The sequence below is a fragment of the Myodes glareolus genome, chromosome 7 (genome assembly GCF_982192425.1).
Source record: "Myodes glareolus chromosome 7, mMyoGla1.1, whole genome shotgun sequence".
NCBI classification, from domain to species: Eukaryota; Metazoa; Chordata; class Mammalia; order Rodentia; family Cricetidae; genus Myodes; species Myodes glareolus.
This window is the reverse complement of record NC_142032.1, coordinates 44,386,872-44,402,091: the sequence shown is the minus strand read 5'-3', so window position 1 is coordinate 44,402,091 and position 15,220 is coordinate 44,386,872. Positions and strand designations below refer to the sequence as shown.

At 39.8% G+C, this 15,220-nt stretch overlaps 1 protein-coding gene across 4 annotated transcripts in view; it reads right to left on the bottom strand.

The window, feature by feature from the left end:
* Window positions 1–15,220, bottom strand: part of Pcsk5 (proprotein convertase subtilisin/kexin type 5) — a 417,375-nt gene that overhangs the window by 232,230 nt on the left and 169,925 nt on the right. For all 4 annotated transcript variants that reach the window (XM_048429814.3, XM_087908042.1, XM_048429815.3 and 1 more), the window contains exon 7: window positions 9,856–10,028. In XM_048429814.3, the coding sequence (XP_048285771.3) occupies window positions 9,856–10,028 (173 nt within the window). The remainder of the gene's footprint in view (window positions 1–9,855; window positions 10,029–15,220) is intronic.

Sequence of the window (15,220 nt, the reverse complement as noted above, 5' to 3'; positions counted from 1 at the left end):
CATCTGTATGCTTTTGCTGTTCTAGAAACATAGGAGAAAAAGTTTTGAAGCATTTACCTGTTCCCCAGTTAGCCCAGCAGTCACTCTAGACAGAACCAAGCAAATCCAAAGAAGAGGACTCCTGCAGATATGCAGCTAATGCGGCAACACATGACGGTTAATCTCCATTGTCAGCGTGATGGTATGTGGAGCCACCAGGGGAGCTCACTTTTGGATATGTCTACAATGGTATTTGCAGAAAGATTTACCAGAAAATCAAGGAGGTCCACTCTGAATATCGGTGGAGCCATCCAACGGACTGGGTCTTAGAATGAATAAAAAGTGAAGAACCGGGCACCATCCAATCTTGTTCTGTTTCTGAAAACATCTCATGTGGATGCAGAGAGACCAGCTGCGCCAGTCTCCTAAGTAAGGCTGCCCTACCCTCAGATAGGATAATGGCAACGTCCACCACTCCATTCATAGTTTGTTGTTTTCAAAAACTTGTCACAGAAATGAGAAAAGTAACTAAAAAGAAGAACTTAAAATCAGTGTGTCAATTAATTTAACTACATAAATACTAATGCCTTTTTAAAACTATAAACGGGGCAGTGAGGTATTTTTGAAAATTTTACATAGATAAGGTTACTGTCGATTTGTGCTCCTTTCCTTAAAAATGTATAGGTAAAATTCACTAATATATTAATCAAAATTTGATACTTATGCCTTGGGCAATACTGTGATAATTGTAGAACTTAAAACCACAGATGTATTTATGAAAGACAGACTTCTGTTTAACAAATGACATTAAATTGATTATACTTGACAAGTCACTTCTTAATTTTTACAAACCTACACAGAGTAACAGACAGGTATAGTTAAATCCTGAGGCAAGTTTTAAAAACTGGCCCAGATAGAGCAAATTCTCATTCAGTCAAATCAAATTTAACTAATCTCTTGCATCTGTGTTGGCCGATCCATAGATCACTTTACAACTTTACAACATGCAACAGCCAGTGCAGAAGCAAGCTGACATTTATTAAAATGCAAACTGGTATCACTCCTACTATAGCTGGGTCTATCAAAGAAAAAAATCTATCCCTCTCTGGTGGAATCAGTTAATTTTATTGCGATTACTATTGCTGCTCTTATTATATAAGTGCATTATGCCTCTTCTCTCTCCTCTGGGTGAACACATGTTTTTAATTTAAGGGATGTAAGAACATGCATGTGTGACTTCTGCATTTTCAATAGACAACGTGTGCTTGTAGGAGGACCTGTACTTTCATCAGGCATTCTACATATCTACTCAACTGGAAAATGTGTTAATTTTCTGAGAAGAAACTGAAGAACTGGACCCCGGATACATTAGTGTGAAGACGGAACTAGCGCTACAGTTCCAATAGGAGGATAACAAGCCAGGATTTTGAGTTCCCAGACTCTCATTCCTTGTCCTCGACATTGGCTCTGACTGGAATTTATTGAATGCTTTAATGATCTTTCCAAACAAAAATGCTCAAAAAAAGTTGCCCTGAGCTTGAAATGTACTTACAGATAAAATCCATGATTAAAAAGTATTTATTACTTATTTTTATTATTATTATTGTGTGTGTGTGTGTGTGTGTGTGTGTGTGTGTGTGTGTGTGTGTGTAAGTCAGAGGAGGGCACTGGATTAGCTAGACCTAGTCAGAGTTAGTTGTGAGCTACTGATTCCTGACAGGGATGTTGGGATTTGAACTCTGGTATGTAGAAATGCTTTCAATGCCGAGCCATCTTCCCAGTCCAAGAGAATTCTGTAAGACGTGGTCCTCGACAATTCACAGTGCACTATGTGAGTTCTCCAAGGGTGGGGTGCAGAGACAATGCTAAACCGATGCTAAGCATGGAGTGGGTCCTAAAGCAAGTTTTGTTGAGTGAAACGACAAGGCAACCATAATAGAAGCGTTCCTGAACACAGAGAAGAGTCCGTTTCTATTTCCTCCTCTTTTTCGAGAGAACATAATTGAGCACACTTGTCAGGAAATGCTGTCAACGTGTCAGACACCTGCTGATAAGCGGCAACCATACCAATCGCACAAATCGTACTAAACTTTAATAACCCAAAGTGGGCAGGATGCCTCCAAGGCAAGAAGGGTTTGTAACTGTGTGCTGTGTGTTCTGTCCGCTCCTACCCGGCTCTGTAAGATGAGGGCACTTTGGGAGGGGGCTCACGCTTTCTTAGACGTTTCCTCACCATTACACAGAGACTTTCCCCGAGACAAGGGCTAAGTGCTGTTCATCCTTCCATGCCAACTAGCAAAGTGTTGAGCATGGCGGACCACTCAGACAATGGGCGTCCATCAGAGAAAACTCTGCGCTGTCAGCCTCTTCTGCCACCCACCTCCATGTCATCGATAACTGAAAACTGTCTGTGTAATGGTGAGGAATGATTCACACTTACGTCATGAAATCATTTTCCTATTTAGGATCAGTTAAAAAGATGAGGTCATGAATGTCTTCTTACCTACTGTTTACCAAGGATCTGGGTCAAAGCCACCCAAGGGCAAATGGTGACAGGGTGATTTTTATCCTGTTCCTTTAAAAGACGACATGTAAAGTCTTATTCTGAAAGCCCTGGCAAGGATGGGAGAGACCCCATGTGCCCTGCTAGAAGCCTAGAGTGATCCTTGTCAGTCATGGGAGGCACAGATGAACTTTAAAGGGAAGGAAGACAGTACACGTGTATAGAAATACTTCCTCGACTGGAGCGCTCATGCAGAACTGAAAGCCGCAGCTTTGCCTGGGAGTTTTCGGAAGCATCCTGTGGAGAAGTCTGTGTGAAGGATGTTCTCATTGTGAGCACGAGGGAGGATTTGGAGACTTCCAGCAAACAGTAATAGGAAATTGCTTAATAGGTGAGTAGGCTGAAGCCCAAGGAAAACAGGGATCAAAGACTATTGCACATAAAGAAATACATTAGTGGCAGGAATTGAATTAACCAAGTCATTTCCAGTCCTAAGGTTATGCCTGCAAAGATTTAACTAATTTAGCTGAACTTTAAGAGAACAGTTCTACAAAATCTAAAATGAAATCAAATTTCAAAGCAATTTTTAAAAAGCGGTGAAAGTTTTGTTGAGTGTGCTCGTACATGCTTATAATTCCAGCATGCGTGAAGCTGAATGAGGAAGACTTAGCTGGGCTACAAAGCAAGACTCCATGGGAAGTCCAGAGGAAAGGAATAAAGGAGGGAGGGAGGGCGAAAGAAAGAAATGGCAGAGAGAAAAGAAAGCTTATATATGGTTAAATTGAAAACCTTCACTAGATAAAGTTAAGCACATTTCTTTACTTTGAGACAACTCAAACCCTTTCATGTATTTTCAAGTCACCAAAGAAACCATAAATAAATGGTAATTCTTACGTACTTGGCAGAAAACAAAAACAAAAACTTGATTCCCACCTCACAATGTTTTGAGTTTGATGAAGGAAATATTCTCTTGGTATTTTCTTCTACTTCTGCCGACCATATATTAATAGTTATCCGAAGAGTTCTATGGGATCATTCAGCACTCTTGAATTAATTAAAGCCAGGCATGTGGGACCATGCAGACTCTCATGGCGTTTACATAGTCAGCAGTTCATCTTTAGTGCCTTATACACCATACCTTATACATTTCAGGTGTGAATCGGGTTCAGCCTTGTAACATTCAGAGACTTGGCATTGTGCAAGGAACTCAGCAGTGTTCCACAGGCATTGAAATATGATCTTCTAATAGAATCTTCTAAGAGAGCTTCTAAGGAACATATATCCTCACTGACTGGATGAAGAAACTGATCCTACAGGTTAACTAATTTTACCTGAATAAGGTTAAAAAATAAAGGTATTAGAACCAACATTTCCAAATTGGAGAGTCTGCATTTCAGACTCTGGGTACTTTAACTACCATGGTTTATCATGCATACGTAACAGTTTGGGTTCATTATATATGATCAAAGCAATGCAAGTGTGGCTTTTAAGTACACACTGCAAACAGACATGTGATTCATTCACATATTCCACAGTCATTCATTCTTTCTTCACTAAATCCCCCGAATGTGAAGACTGTTCTGAGAATACACGAGAGGATGTAACCAGATTCCGAAACTTTACAGAGAAGATGATCTTAAGATGAATAAGAGCAACGGAGGTTTAAAGGGGCATGAGGGGTTGGGGTGCCTAGGAAGAGCAGGCAGGGTGCCCTGTTACAAGTTAGGTGAGAGCTTGGAGGTCAATGAGACAAAGCTGACTCAATGTGTTGCTGGGGTGGAGGTCTGAAGAAATGACTCCAAGAGATAATGCAAGCAAAGGCCACAAAGGATTTCAGTCTGAAGGGGAAAGAGAAATGTAGGAAGGAAAAGGAAGTGGATACATAGTGAGATGACAGAGATTCATCAGCTATTCTTTTCTTATTTTATTTTTATACATGAGCATTTCTGGACGGCACACATTTCTGTGGACTGCTTGTATGGCCTGATATCTGTGGAGACCTAAAGAAGATGCTGGACCCCCTGGAAGTGGAGTTACAGATGGTTGTGAGCCACCATGTGAGTGTTGGGAATTGAACCCGGGTCCTCTCGAAGAGCAGCCATTGCTCTTAGTCACTGAGTCATCTCTCCAGTTCTACTTATTCTTTCTAAGATAAGAGAACTAACTGTGTGAGTGTGTATTTGATAACAGAGTTGAAACAGGAAAACATGATTAAGGAAGAGGAAGATGTGGCCAAGAAGACAGAAGGGAACACACAGCTGAACTCACTGGAGAGCTTTGAGGCCCCTGTTCTGACTTGGATAGCTAAAACAGATTTGTTTTCTCTCCTTGTAAGACTGGGGAAATAGTGCCCATCTAACAAGATGATTGTCTAGATTAAAAACTAAGAGCCTGTTTTGGGCTTAGATGAAGGGTAGCAGTGAATAGACTGGCCAAAATATTAAATGTCCACGCTATCACTGACATCATTACCTTCCTCCTCCTCGTCATCATCATCACCTTTCCATTCACTGAGTATAGCTCAAACTATGTGATTCTAAAAATTACAATTACACTCAACATCAAATAATATGCAATTCTGAGAAAGAGACAGGCAGAGAGAAAGAGAAAGAGAGCAAGTTGTCAACTACGATATGGTATATTTAACACAGTTCCTCTGATACAATTTTGGCACATTATTTCTAAACTGAATCAATTTTAATTTTGTTAAAATCTTTAAAAGCACTGTTACATCCAACTGAGTAAAATATTTATCTTATAGTAAACAAATGGGGTGCATTTTGAAATTCAATATTTGGTATGTTTCTGATTAGTTAGCAGGAAGGATAGACATGATCCAATACATGGAAGCCCTGAGCAAAATGTATTTATTTCCTCTGTGAATAGATTTTTGATACTTATCCTTCTCTCTCCCGATATCTGAGATGGACAGCGGTCTGTGGTCTGGCTAGTGTTGCCACAGCATTAACGCTGTCCGGGACCATTGCAATCTCCCATTCTTGTCCTTCATCCTTCACCTGACAGACGGCATGTCTACAAGACCTTTGCTCTATTTGAACATCTAGTGGCTTTCTGTCACAGGATAGAATGCAAACCCTCTGAGTGACTTAGAACCCCTCCCACCGAGCTGGCCTTAGCCAACTTCGTACTTCTACTTCTTTGTGCTCATACTATTCCGACTGCCTGAGGTATTGTTCTGTCCAAGTAATAAACTGCAACAACCCTTTGCTTGTTAGGGTTGTTGGTGTTTTCTGCTCCTTCTGCATAGACTGTTCCTCTTCCACACCCTTACACGACTGGCTCATCTTTTATGTCTGCAGCTACTTAAGGTAGGTGGGTTTTCTTTCTATGTGTTGCTTTCATTGGTTAATTAATAAAGAAACTGCTTGGCCTGATAGGTCAGAACATAGGTGGGTGGAGAAGACAGAACAGAATGCTGGGAGAGAGAAGAGCAAAGTCAGGCAGACACCATGGAGCCAGCCACCAGGTCGGACATACTGAATCTTTCCCGGTAAGCCACCACTTCATGGTGCTACACAGATTATTAGAAATGGGTTAATCAAGATGTGAGAATTAGCCAGTAGGAGGCTAGAACTAACAGGCCAGGCAGTGTTTAAATGAATACAGTTTCCGTATAATTATTTCGGGTGTAAACTAGCGGCCCACTCCTCCTTCTACAGCTACTGCCTCCTCAAAGAGAACTGTCTACCTCTCCTATCTTAGGTAGCACTGTCCCTCCCAGTTACCGGCTGTACTTCATCTGCTATATGCATCACAGCTGAAACCTCCTTGGGGAGTCTCTGCTTGTATTTTGTCTTGTTGATATGTATAGGGACAATTTTAGGTTTTCTTCACCGTTTGCCTACAATACTTAAGGAGCAATAACTCGCTAAGCTTCAAGTGGGTGAGGATAAATCACTCTAATTCATGCACGACGTGGAAGAAGTGGCGAGGACACCAATGGGTAAAAGTGACTTAAGGTCACTGTACAAGTCTTTAGTTGGTTAGCTGAAGGCATTTCTTTACCCGTTTTTTGTTCCTTGGGTCCTCAAATCACTCAATAGCACACTTTGATCTTCTATCAGGCCTCAAAGAAGATAAATTCAGGTTTCACTTGAGGCTTCTTCATAAGAAAGGAGTCAACATTTTCATTTTTTTCTGACAAAGACTACCCAATATCAACTTGAAATATTGAATGGTATACTCATAGCTATCTAGAGAAACATCTTTTGGGAAAATAAACAATTTGAGACTAGATACATGAGCAACTGAAACACACACTCACTCACACACATACACACCACCCACTCCCAATGTGCTCACTGACAGAGAATCACAGTAAAATTGCAGATGCTTTAAATTGCAGACATGTTTGTTTAGAGCAAGTGGAACTGATAGTGTGGATAGACAAGAAGAACAGCACAAATGACCTCTATGAAGCTCAGAGAATCTGGGCTGACCTGGGCCATGTTATTTCTAATCTGCTCCTAATAGCAACCTGATGAGTGAAAATTCTGCAATGGGGGCATGACCTAGGAGAGAAGGATGAGGGGCTAAAGACAAATATTAACTGTACTTTTGAGGAAGACACCTTTTCTCTACATACTTCTTACTGAGTCCTTACTATACTCAGTGTGTTAATGACTTTACTGTGGATTGCTATCTCACGGGATGCTCAGAAATTCTCTGTGAATGAGAAGGAAATTTTCACACCACTTCAGGAGAGGAAATGGAAGCAAGGTATTTGATTTAAAGTCAGAAGTAAACGAGAAACACTAGGCTTGACTTGAAAGTTTCACTCTAGTGAAGGCATGAAAACACTATCCAATCCATTTTGTCTTATTCCAATGGTTTATTGCTGTCATTTCAGATTTAGGTGGGCCATGAACCAGAAGCTAGATCTTCCTTTGGAAAAGTTACTGCTTTTGCTACTACTTCAACTGTAAAAGTTAATGGCTCATCTTAAAACTGAAGTCCCTTTTTGTTCAGATTAATCCTCTGAAGATCTTCAAAGGAATGCTGAATAAATCATGCTATTCTTCTTTTTTTCGGGTTTTTAAGTGATGGATATTGTACCTAAGGCTTTATGCATGCTGAGCACCTGCTTGACTTCTGAGCTGTATCCCTCATTACATCCCTAAATTATAGTACTGCAAATTTTCAAGAATTTTGAAACAAATAAAACCAATGAGCCCTCTTTCTGTGCACTGCCCTGGAATGATGCTCATGGGATCCACAGAGAGATTCAAGTGTTCCCAGTTGGCAGGTTAATGTGGTTATGGGTATGATGTTGTATCTGTACTTAGCAACTACTGACCACTTGGGTGGGGAAATCTATTATAAACTCCTTCCTTATATATTTTTTGAATATGACTTGCCACAACAAAATGTTTTTTTGCATTTAAAATAAGCTTAATTTTTCTACATCATTTATTTCTAAATAGTCCTTTGGATTTGAATGTTTTCTTACACGATCTGTTTCTAAACTTTAAAAAGCAAACACTTTTAAAGGCAAAGTGCCACATTTTTATCTGTTCTATGCATTAAGATTATTTCTGTTGATAATTATTTATCTGCATATAGTTATTTCTACACACTTTCCAATAAAAATATATGCACAAACTTTTTTCTCAGCACTGAGTTGCTTAGTCACATGCCCATTAGTCAGTTATCCAACCTCCCTATTAGACTTGGTCATTCTTTGTATGTATGTGCACAACCAAAAGGAATGAGAAATTACTAATAAAAGGATTTTCATATTACTGAGAAACTTCAGGTTGCTTTTCTTATGGGTGCAAGGCATTCATAATTGGAAGATTTGAACTAAACACTTAATGGCCATTTTACTGGGATAATAATAGTAATTTGTAGTCCACAGGTTTGGCAATGAATCAGCAGATGACATGGGGTGTATTAATTTCATATTAAGGCACTTTGAAAGGAAAATTCTAGGCAACCAGTTACAATATTATCTATTCATTAAAAGTTTACAAAAGTAACTGATAGAACTAGAAAATGTCTTCACAATCCTCATTTTTTTCTTTTCTTTCTTTTTCTTTTCTTTTGTTAGAAAGTAAATACAAAAAAGTATTTTCTCCCTCAAATGCATTTCAGAATAGCCATGGGATGGCTTAGCTCAGGCTTTTGCTAAAAATCTAACCCGGACTCACAAAATTATGCAAGACTCAGTATGATTTTTATTCCTGCTCAGACATTGTGCCAATCAGCTCAGTGCATCCTACTGTTCCATGTCTGGGCTGAATCCATGAAAACATTGTGGTAGCATCATTTGTGGCAAACTACATTTGATGCAGCAAACATTTATAAAGGGCTCACCAGAATTCAATACATTCTCTTCGTTTTGTAAAGTCCATGATTATGTATAAAGGGCATGGTCTGAACTTCTGGGACTTAAACTTTTTGTGAGGAAAATATGGCCAGAATGAACTCTGAGGTATAAAATATAAATGTGACTTGATCTTTATCAAACACAGTGTGCACAGAGTAGGGGACTAATGGTAGTTGATTCCTGTGTGGGTCTAGAGAGACTTCTGGGAAGATGTCGCTTTTTTAGAAGAGGCTTGAAGGACTTGGGGGTAGGGCAGGGGAAACAGATTGTCCTGATGCACAAGGAACAAGAGTAGAAGATGTCACAAGACAATGGAGCGAGAAGGTAAGAAAGGCAAGGAAAGTTCAGGCCAGATCAATGATATCATGCAAAGAACATATATACTTCATGTAACTCAAATTCTATTCATTAGTAGGAGAAGGCAGGGCCCTGCTCTGGTGGGGCACTTCTCCTACCATGGGGATAAGTCCTAGCATCTTTACTTCTATCTAATTTAGGACAATTTAAGATCTGTAATTTGAAGCAAATATTCTATTACAATAGATCGTGGAGCTATGTTTTCCAGGGACGATGTTCACTCTTCCACTGACATAAAGACAATGCTAAGTTATTTGATTAGGGAGATCTGGTGCCATAGAAAAATAATATTGTTTTTGGACAGAAGGGAGACTAAGTGTCATCTAGGGGAGATGCCAGAAGGGCCTTGCTGGACGCTCTACCAATACCAAATGGATACTGTGAATACCTACTCAGTTGCTCGCCCCAGGAATTTGCTTCTTGAAGGACCACATTCACATATTAATTAGTAAATTTCTTCTAAACATCTAAGTATATAGTTCAAGTCATAGCAGAGACTAACTCTGAGTTAGTTTGTAGAGCAGAAACAATTTGTGACGCCAAGGTTCAAGACGTCTTTCCAGTGGCCACTTGGCCCGTAAGCTTCAGCAATCCTCTAGCCGGAATGGTGGCATGCCTACAAGGTCTGCATATGGAAATCCTCAGCCCAGAGGCTCCTGAAACCTACCATTCTCACACCGTTCTCAAAGGCTTGCCGGGTGAGGGGAGCTGGCCCATCCACAGTCTTGCCGTCGTCATCCGGGCCCCAGCTGGCACTATAAATGTGCACATGCTGTGGGTTGTAGCTGACAGACTTCGCCTCCACCATGTCTGTGACATCGCCATCCAGCATCCGCACACCTTCAAAGCAGAAAGGAGCAAGCTGGTTACTCATCTCCAGCAGATGAGACCTAAGCACGCCACACAGGCAACTTCAGCGGAATAAAGAATACATTTACAAAACTTTAAACATATTCATGTATTTATTCAATTCTAATGTGCATACAGATGTCTGCCCGGGTTTTATGTGTGACATATGTGTGCGAGAACCTTCTGAGGCTGGAATCGGGCACTGAGACCCCTGGAACTAGAGTTAGAAGCAGTTGTGAGTCACCATGTGGATGCTGGGACCAGGGTAAGAGCAGTAGGCACTCTTGACCATCTCCCTAGTGTCAAGAAAACATTTTAACAAACATTTCAGTGAACATTTTCCTGGCAAAATGGTACCATGCAGTTTGTAGAGGCTATCCTAGCTGGGGAGACAGGAGGTTTCATTGTATATAAAATAAAAAAAAATCATTTAAAAAATATATTTTTTTAAATTTTCTATTCTTTTCCCAAAGTTGCAAATCTTGCTTTCCTTCCTGCCTATTTTAAATGAGTATTTGACAAAGATACCCAAGCAATTCTAAATTTCTCCCCATTGATGAACTTGGACTCACAGATGTAGAAATTTTTTAACCTTACCAGTTTTGGAAAAGCTGCAAAGTTGCTACTCTACCTAGGTCTCACTTCCCATATACCCTGTAATAGTAGACTGATGCAAACGTACTGAATTTCTTTGCTGCCAACTTATGTACAAGTCCAATAATAGATGAGAATGTGTTTGACACTTCAAATAATTCTCAAGATGTTTTAGCAACATTTAGTCATTAATCGTCATTTAAGCTCATTCCTATCAGAGAGAAATCAAGCATTAACCTTATTTTTTCAAAACTAATCACTAATATAGCAAGGCATAAATTATATGCCAAATGCCAACTTTTCCTTTTTATTCTTTATTTTGGCAACTTACAGCAATAGCATAACATTTAATAATTTATTAAAAGCAAAACTAGCTTATACTAAATATCATCACTGAGACTTGTATTGTTTTAACTTTAAAAAGCTTTATTATTTATTTTATGGTTGCGAGTGTCTTGCCTGCATGTATACCTTGTGCATGCATCCCTGGTAGCCAGAAGAGGGTGTCAGATCCCCTGGAGCGAGAGTTTGCAGATCATTACTGAGTCACCAAGTGGGTCCTGGGAATCAACCTTGGGGTCCCTCCGAGCACTGGCTCTTAACCACTGAGCCTTAGCTCCAGCCCCTTATTTTAAAATTATACTTCCACAGGACTAATTTGCTTTTAAAGAGAGTTTTGCTTTCTCAGCAGGATTTCAAGTTTTTAACTGGTTACCAAGATGCAGATTTAAACATAAGACTCCAGTGTAGGCTATCTTAGATACTATGAGGCCTGAGTTGATTACTGTCAGGAAAACCAAACTATTTTTTTTTTGTTTGAGAAAACAGTATCGCTGTGCTTTTCTTTTCTTAAAAAAAGTTAAGAAAAATAGAAACACTGAACAAGAATATGTATGTTGTTATATACATTCTAGCTCATTTTCTTCATTTAAAAACCACATGTTAAGTCAGTCTGAAGCAATTTAAATAAAACACAATAGATACGACTTAAAAGTTCTTATGTCCTTTAATATTCTTATGAAAAATATGGATATAAAGACCTAGGATAGGGGTCTGGAGAGATGGTTCAGAGGTTAAGAGCACTGACTGCTCTTCCACAGGTCCTGAGTTCAATTCCGAGCAACCACATGGTGGCTCACGGCCATCTGTAACGAGATCTGGTGCCCTCATCTGACATACAAGCATACATGGAAAGGATGTTGTATACATAATAAATAAATCTTTTTTTTTAAAAAAAAGAAAGTTTAAAAAAAAAAGACCTAGGATATTCTAACACCCAACAATATTGCTTTCCCAAGTATTTCTGAAGATATTGTATTTGATTGTTAGGCCTCAGGTAATTCTAATTGGCTGCTTGGTGAGATCAGCGAGACCTACTTCCGAGGACGGTTGCAATGGGCTCTCCTGCAAAGACTGGCAGAGCAATCGGTGGGGAGAGACCAACTAGCTTGAATTTGACTTGGACTTCCTAACAAACTGGGGGCTTGGATGTATTACTAGAAGGAATAGGCCTGCATAAGTGAGCGAGTCAAATCTTGAGCTTGTATTTCTATTACTGGTGAGGCTGAGTCTGTGTCTTGGACTCTAGCTTCTGCAGTCTTTTAAACAGGACTTATGCCTGTCATTCTCCAGGGACCGTCCTCACTTTGACCTCAGACTATGGCATTATTGGTCTCCCCTATGGTGAGACTTCCAGCCTTTTCGACTAAGCAGCTATTGGGGATCCTGATAGCCAATATGGTACTATCCAGCCTCCAATTATGTAAGAAAATTTGATAAATCTCCTTTTAGTTATACATTATTATGTACACAGGCTTACATATAGATATTACATATATCTGTATATGTATGCATGTGTATACTCTATTGGGTCTTTTCTATAGCATTCTTACTCATGTTAACTCTCTAGAGTTTTACTTTTTATATTTTTAATTAACACACTCACAATTGTATATAATTCTGGGTTATTACAGAATACTTTCACTTTGGGATCTTTTTCTTATTTGTGTTATGGTGTTGTTGTGTGTACTTACACATGTAAATGTAGGCATGAGTGCGTGCATGCATGCATGTGTGCGTGTAGAACGAATTCCTCCATCACTTTATACCTTAATTTTGAGGAAGGGCTTCTCAGTGAACCTAGAGATTACAGATTTGACAAGGTTGGCTACGCTGGTCTGCCAATGTGCTCTGAGGAGCCTAATGTCTCCACTTTCCCAGTACCAGGTCTGCAGTTCCATGTTCCTGTGCCTGATTCTTTGCATGTGTGTTGAGGATACACAATTCAGTTCTCAAGTGTGGTGCAGTGAACACTTTGCTGAGTGAGCTACCTCTCCATCCCCCACTTTTAGATTCTGAGAGAAGAGGTATGTCATCAACTTAGGTAGTGATAAAGACTGTGAGAAAATGCCTTAAAACTTATGGAATGTAAACTGTCCTCTGAAAAGTCATGTGGTTTGTTTTGAGGAAGCAGGTAACTTAGGATGATGTTCTGCACAGACTGAGTCCTGAACGGCCATCACTTGTTTCCAATTATTATGCCCATTAAAGCTGCTATGTACCTTTCAGAGCACAGGCAGACATACTACTTCATCTTGTTAGGTTGTATGTAGAAGTATCCTCCTGCACAGTGGGCTCTAAATCAGACACTAGAACTGTCCCCCAATTTAGCAATGAGAGTATTCAGGTGAGAACGTGAAAGCTTCGGTATAACACCTGAACTTGAGTTTTCTGTCATGTAGTTTATGTGCCTGTTCAATCTTCCTTAGAAGGGCATGAGTTTCCTGACTGAAATATATAAAGAATTACATAATTTTGTCAAGTTTAAGTGCTAAAGGCTGCTTCATCTTTTCTTTTTCCACTACAAACTTTATGCCGTGGGTCTGAGGAGCCAAACTCTAGTTCAGAATATTCTTGCTTAGGACATTTTTGAATCATCACCACACATTCATCTTTTTAAGGAAGTTAAGCTTGGCCAGCAGCTGTGAGGGAGTTCAGAGTTTATTAACTTCTTCCCTCATGACCAGTCAGAGGGCGGGGTTAGTCAGTGCTGGGAATGTAAAGCCATACAGGATGTAAGCTCACATGTGAGAGGTGACTGTTGTAGTATCCAGGTACCCATGGACCTGATCTTCCTGGGTGACACTCTTACCACACCTCAGGAAGAGCCTCTGCCCTTATCAGAGTGGATGTCCCTGAGTGCAGCTCTTTATTGGGAAACAAATTGTGAACCCAAGAAATTTAGGGTGAAAGAAGGAAAATAAAGCAATCAGACATATTTCGAGGCTGCTGGCAGTCAAGAGAATCTTAGGAACCTGCGTTAAGCACAGCTCCATATGGTTCCTCCAACTGTAGCTTTGTTTTTGCTGATATCAGTCATCCATCATCAACAAAGGTCCAGAAATATGGCATGGGAAATTCTAAAAATGAACAATTCATGTTTCAAGTAACCCCTCTTACTGTATTTTGCTATAATTGTTTCATTTATTTATTTATTTATTTTGATTTTTTCAACACAGGATTCCTCTGTAGCCTTGGAGCCTATCCTGAACTCTCTCCCTAGACCAGGCTGGCCTCGAACTCACAGAGATTTGCTTGTGTCTGCCTCCTGAGTGTTGGGAGTAAAGACATGCGACACCACCGCCTGGCCTAACAGTTCCATTTTATTGGTCCTTGTTAGCATCTTGCTATGCTCAATCTGCTATGCTCAAATTGCTATGCTCAATGACCACAAGAATTTATAAGACATAGCAAGGCGATATACAGCAAGGGCTGGGAGCTGTCTGCTTTAGGAAGCCACTGGGAGTATTGGATGAGCGGCGACTATTGCACTCAATGTTTTGCACTCTTATTGTGGTTAGGAATGGAACTTCTTAGTTTTAGAAGAACTATTTGCTAACAAATAGGGCATTGGTACTCACCTTGATGCTGAAGTTCGCAGTCATCTGATATTTTTTAGCCTACCTAGGGGAACATCTTTAGGCCTAATGATGAAGCCACTAGAGTCTATTAAAGTGCTGTCTTCCCATTTGTGTGTGGCTGTGGCAATCATCTGTTGCTTACAACAATGATTACAAGTGGGAAAGTTGGAGTCTACTTTTTCAGCACTTTGATTAATTCTGCGTTGGCTAGATCTTTATAATAAACATACCTGTGCCGCTGTTTGAATTTATATGAAGCATATATGTATGTACATATATGTACAGAAAACACAAACATGATGCATATCTGTCTGTCTGCCTATCTATCTATACACACACGCACACACACACACACACACGCACACACACACACACACACACACACACACACAAATACACATAATCTGGACTCGTGGGAACATTAGGGGATTCTAAGAAGAGATTTTTACCGTTCAGCATTTCAGTTACAATTAAAAGGCACCTTTTAAAAGTTTAGGCACCAAACATGTTTTTTTTTTTTTAAGCCTGTCTGAAAATGCTTCTTCCACAGAGATATTGTGGTTAGATATGTCTATTGCTAGTTCTCAAGATCAGTTCCAAGTTAGTATATCAATGGATCACATTTCTGTAGTCACTACTGGGAAACATATTTTTGTTCAAGTATTATTT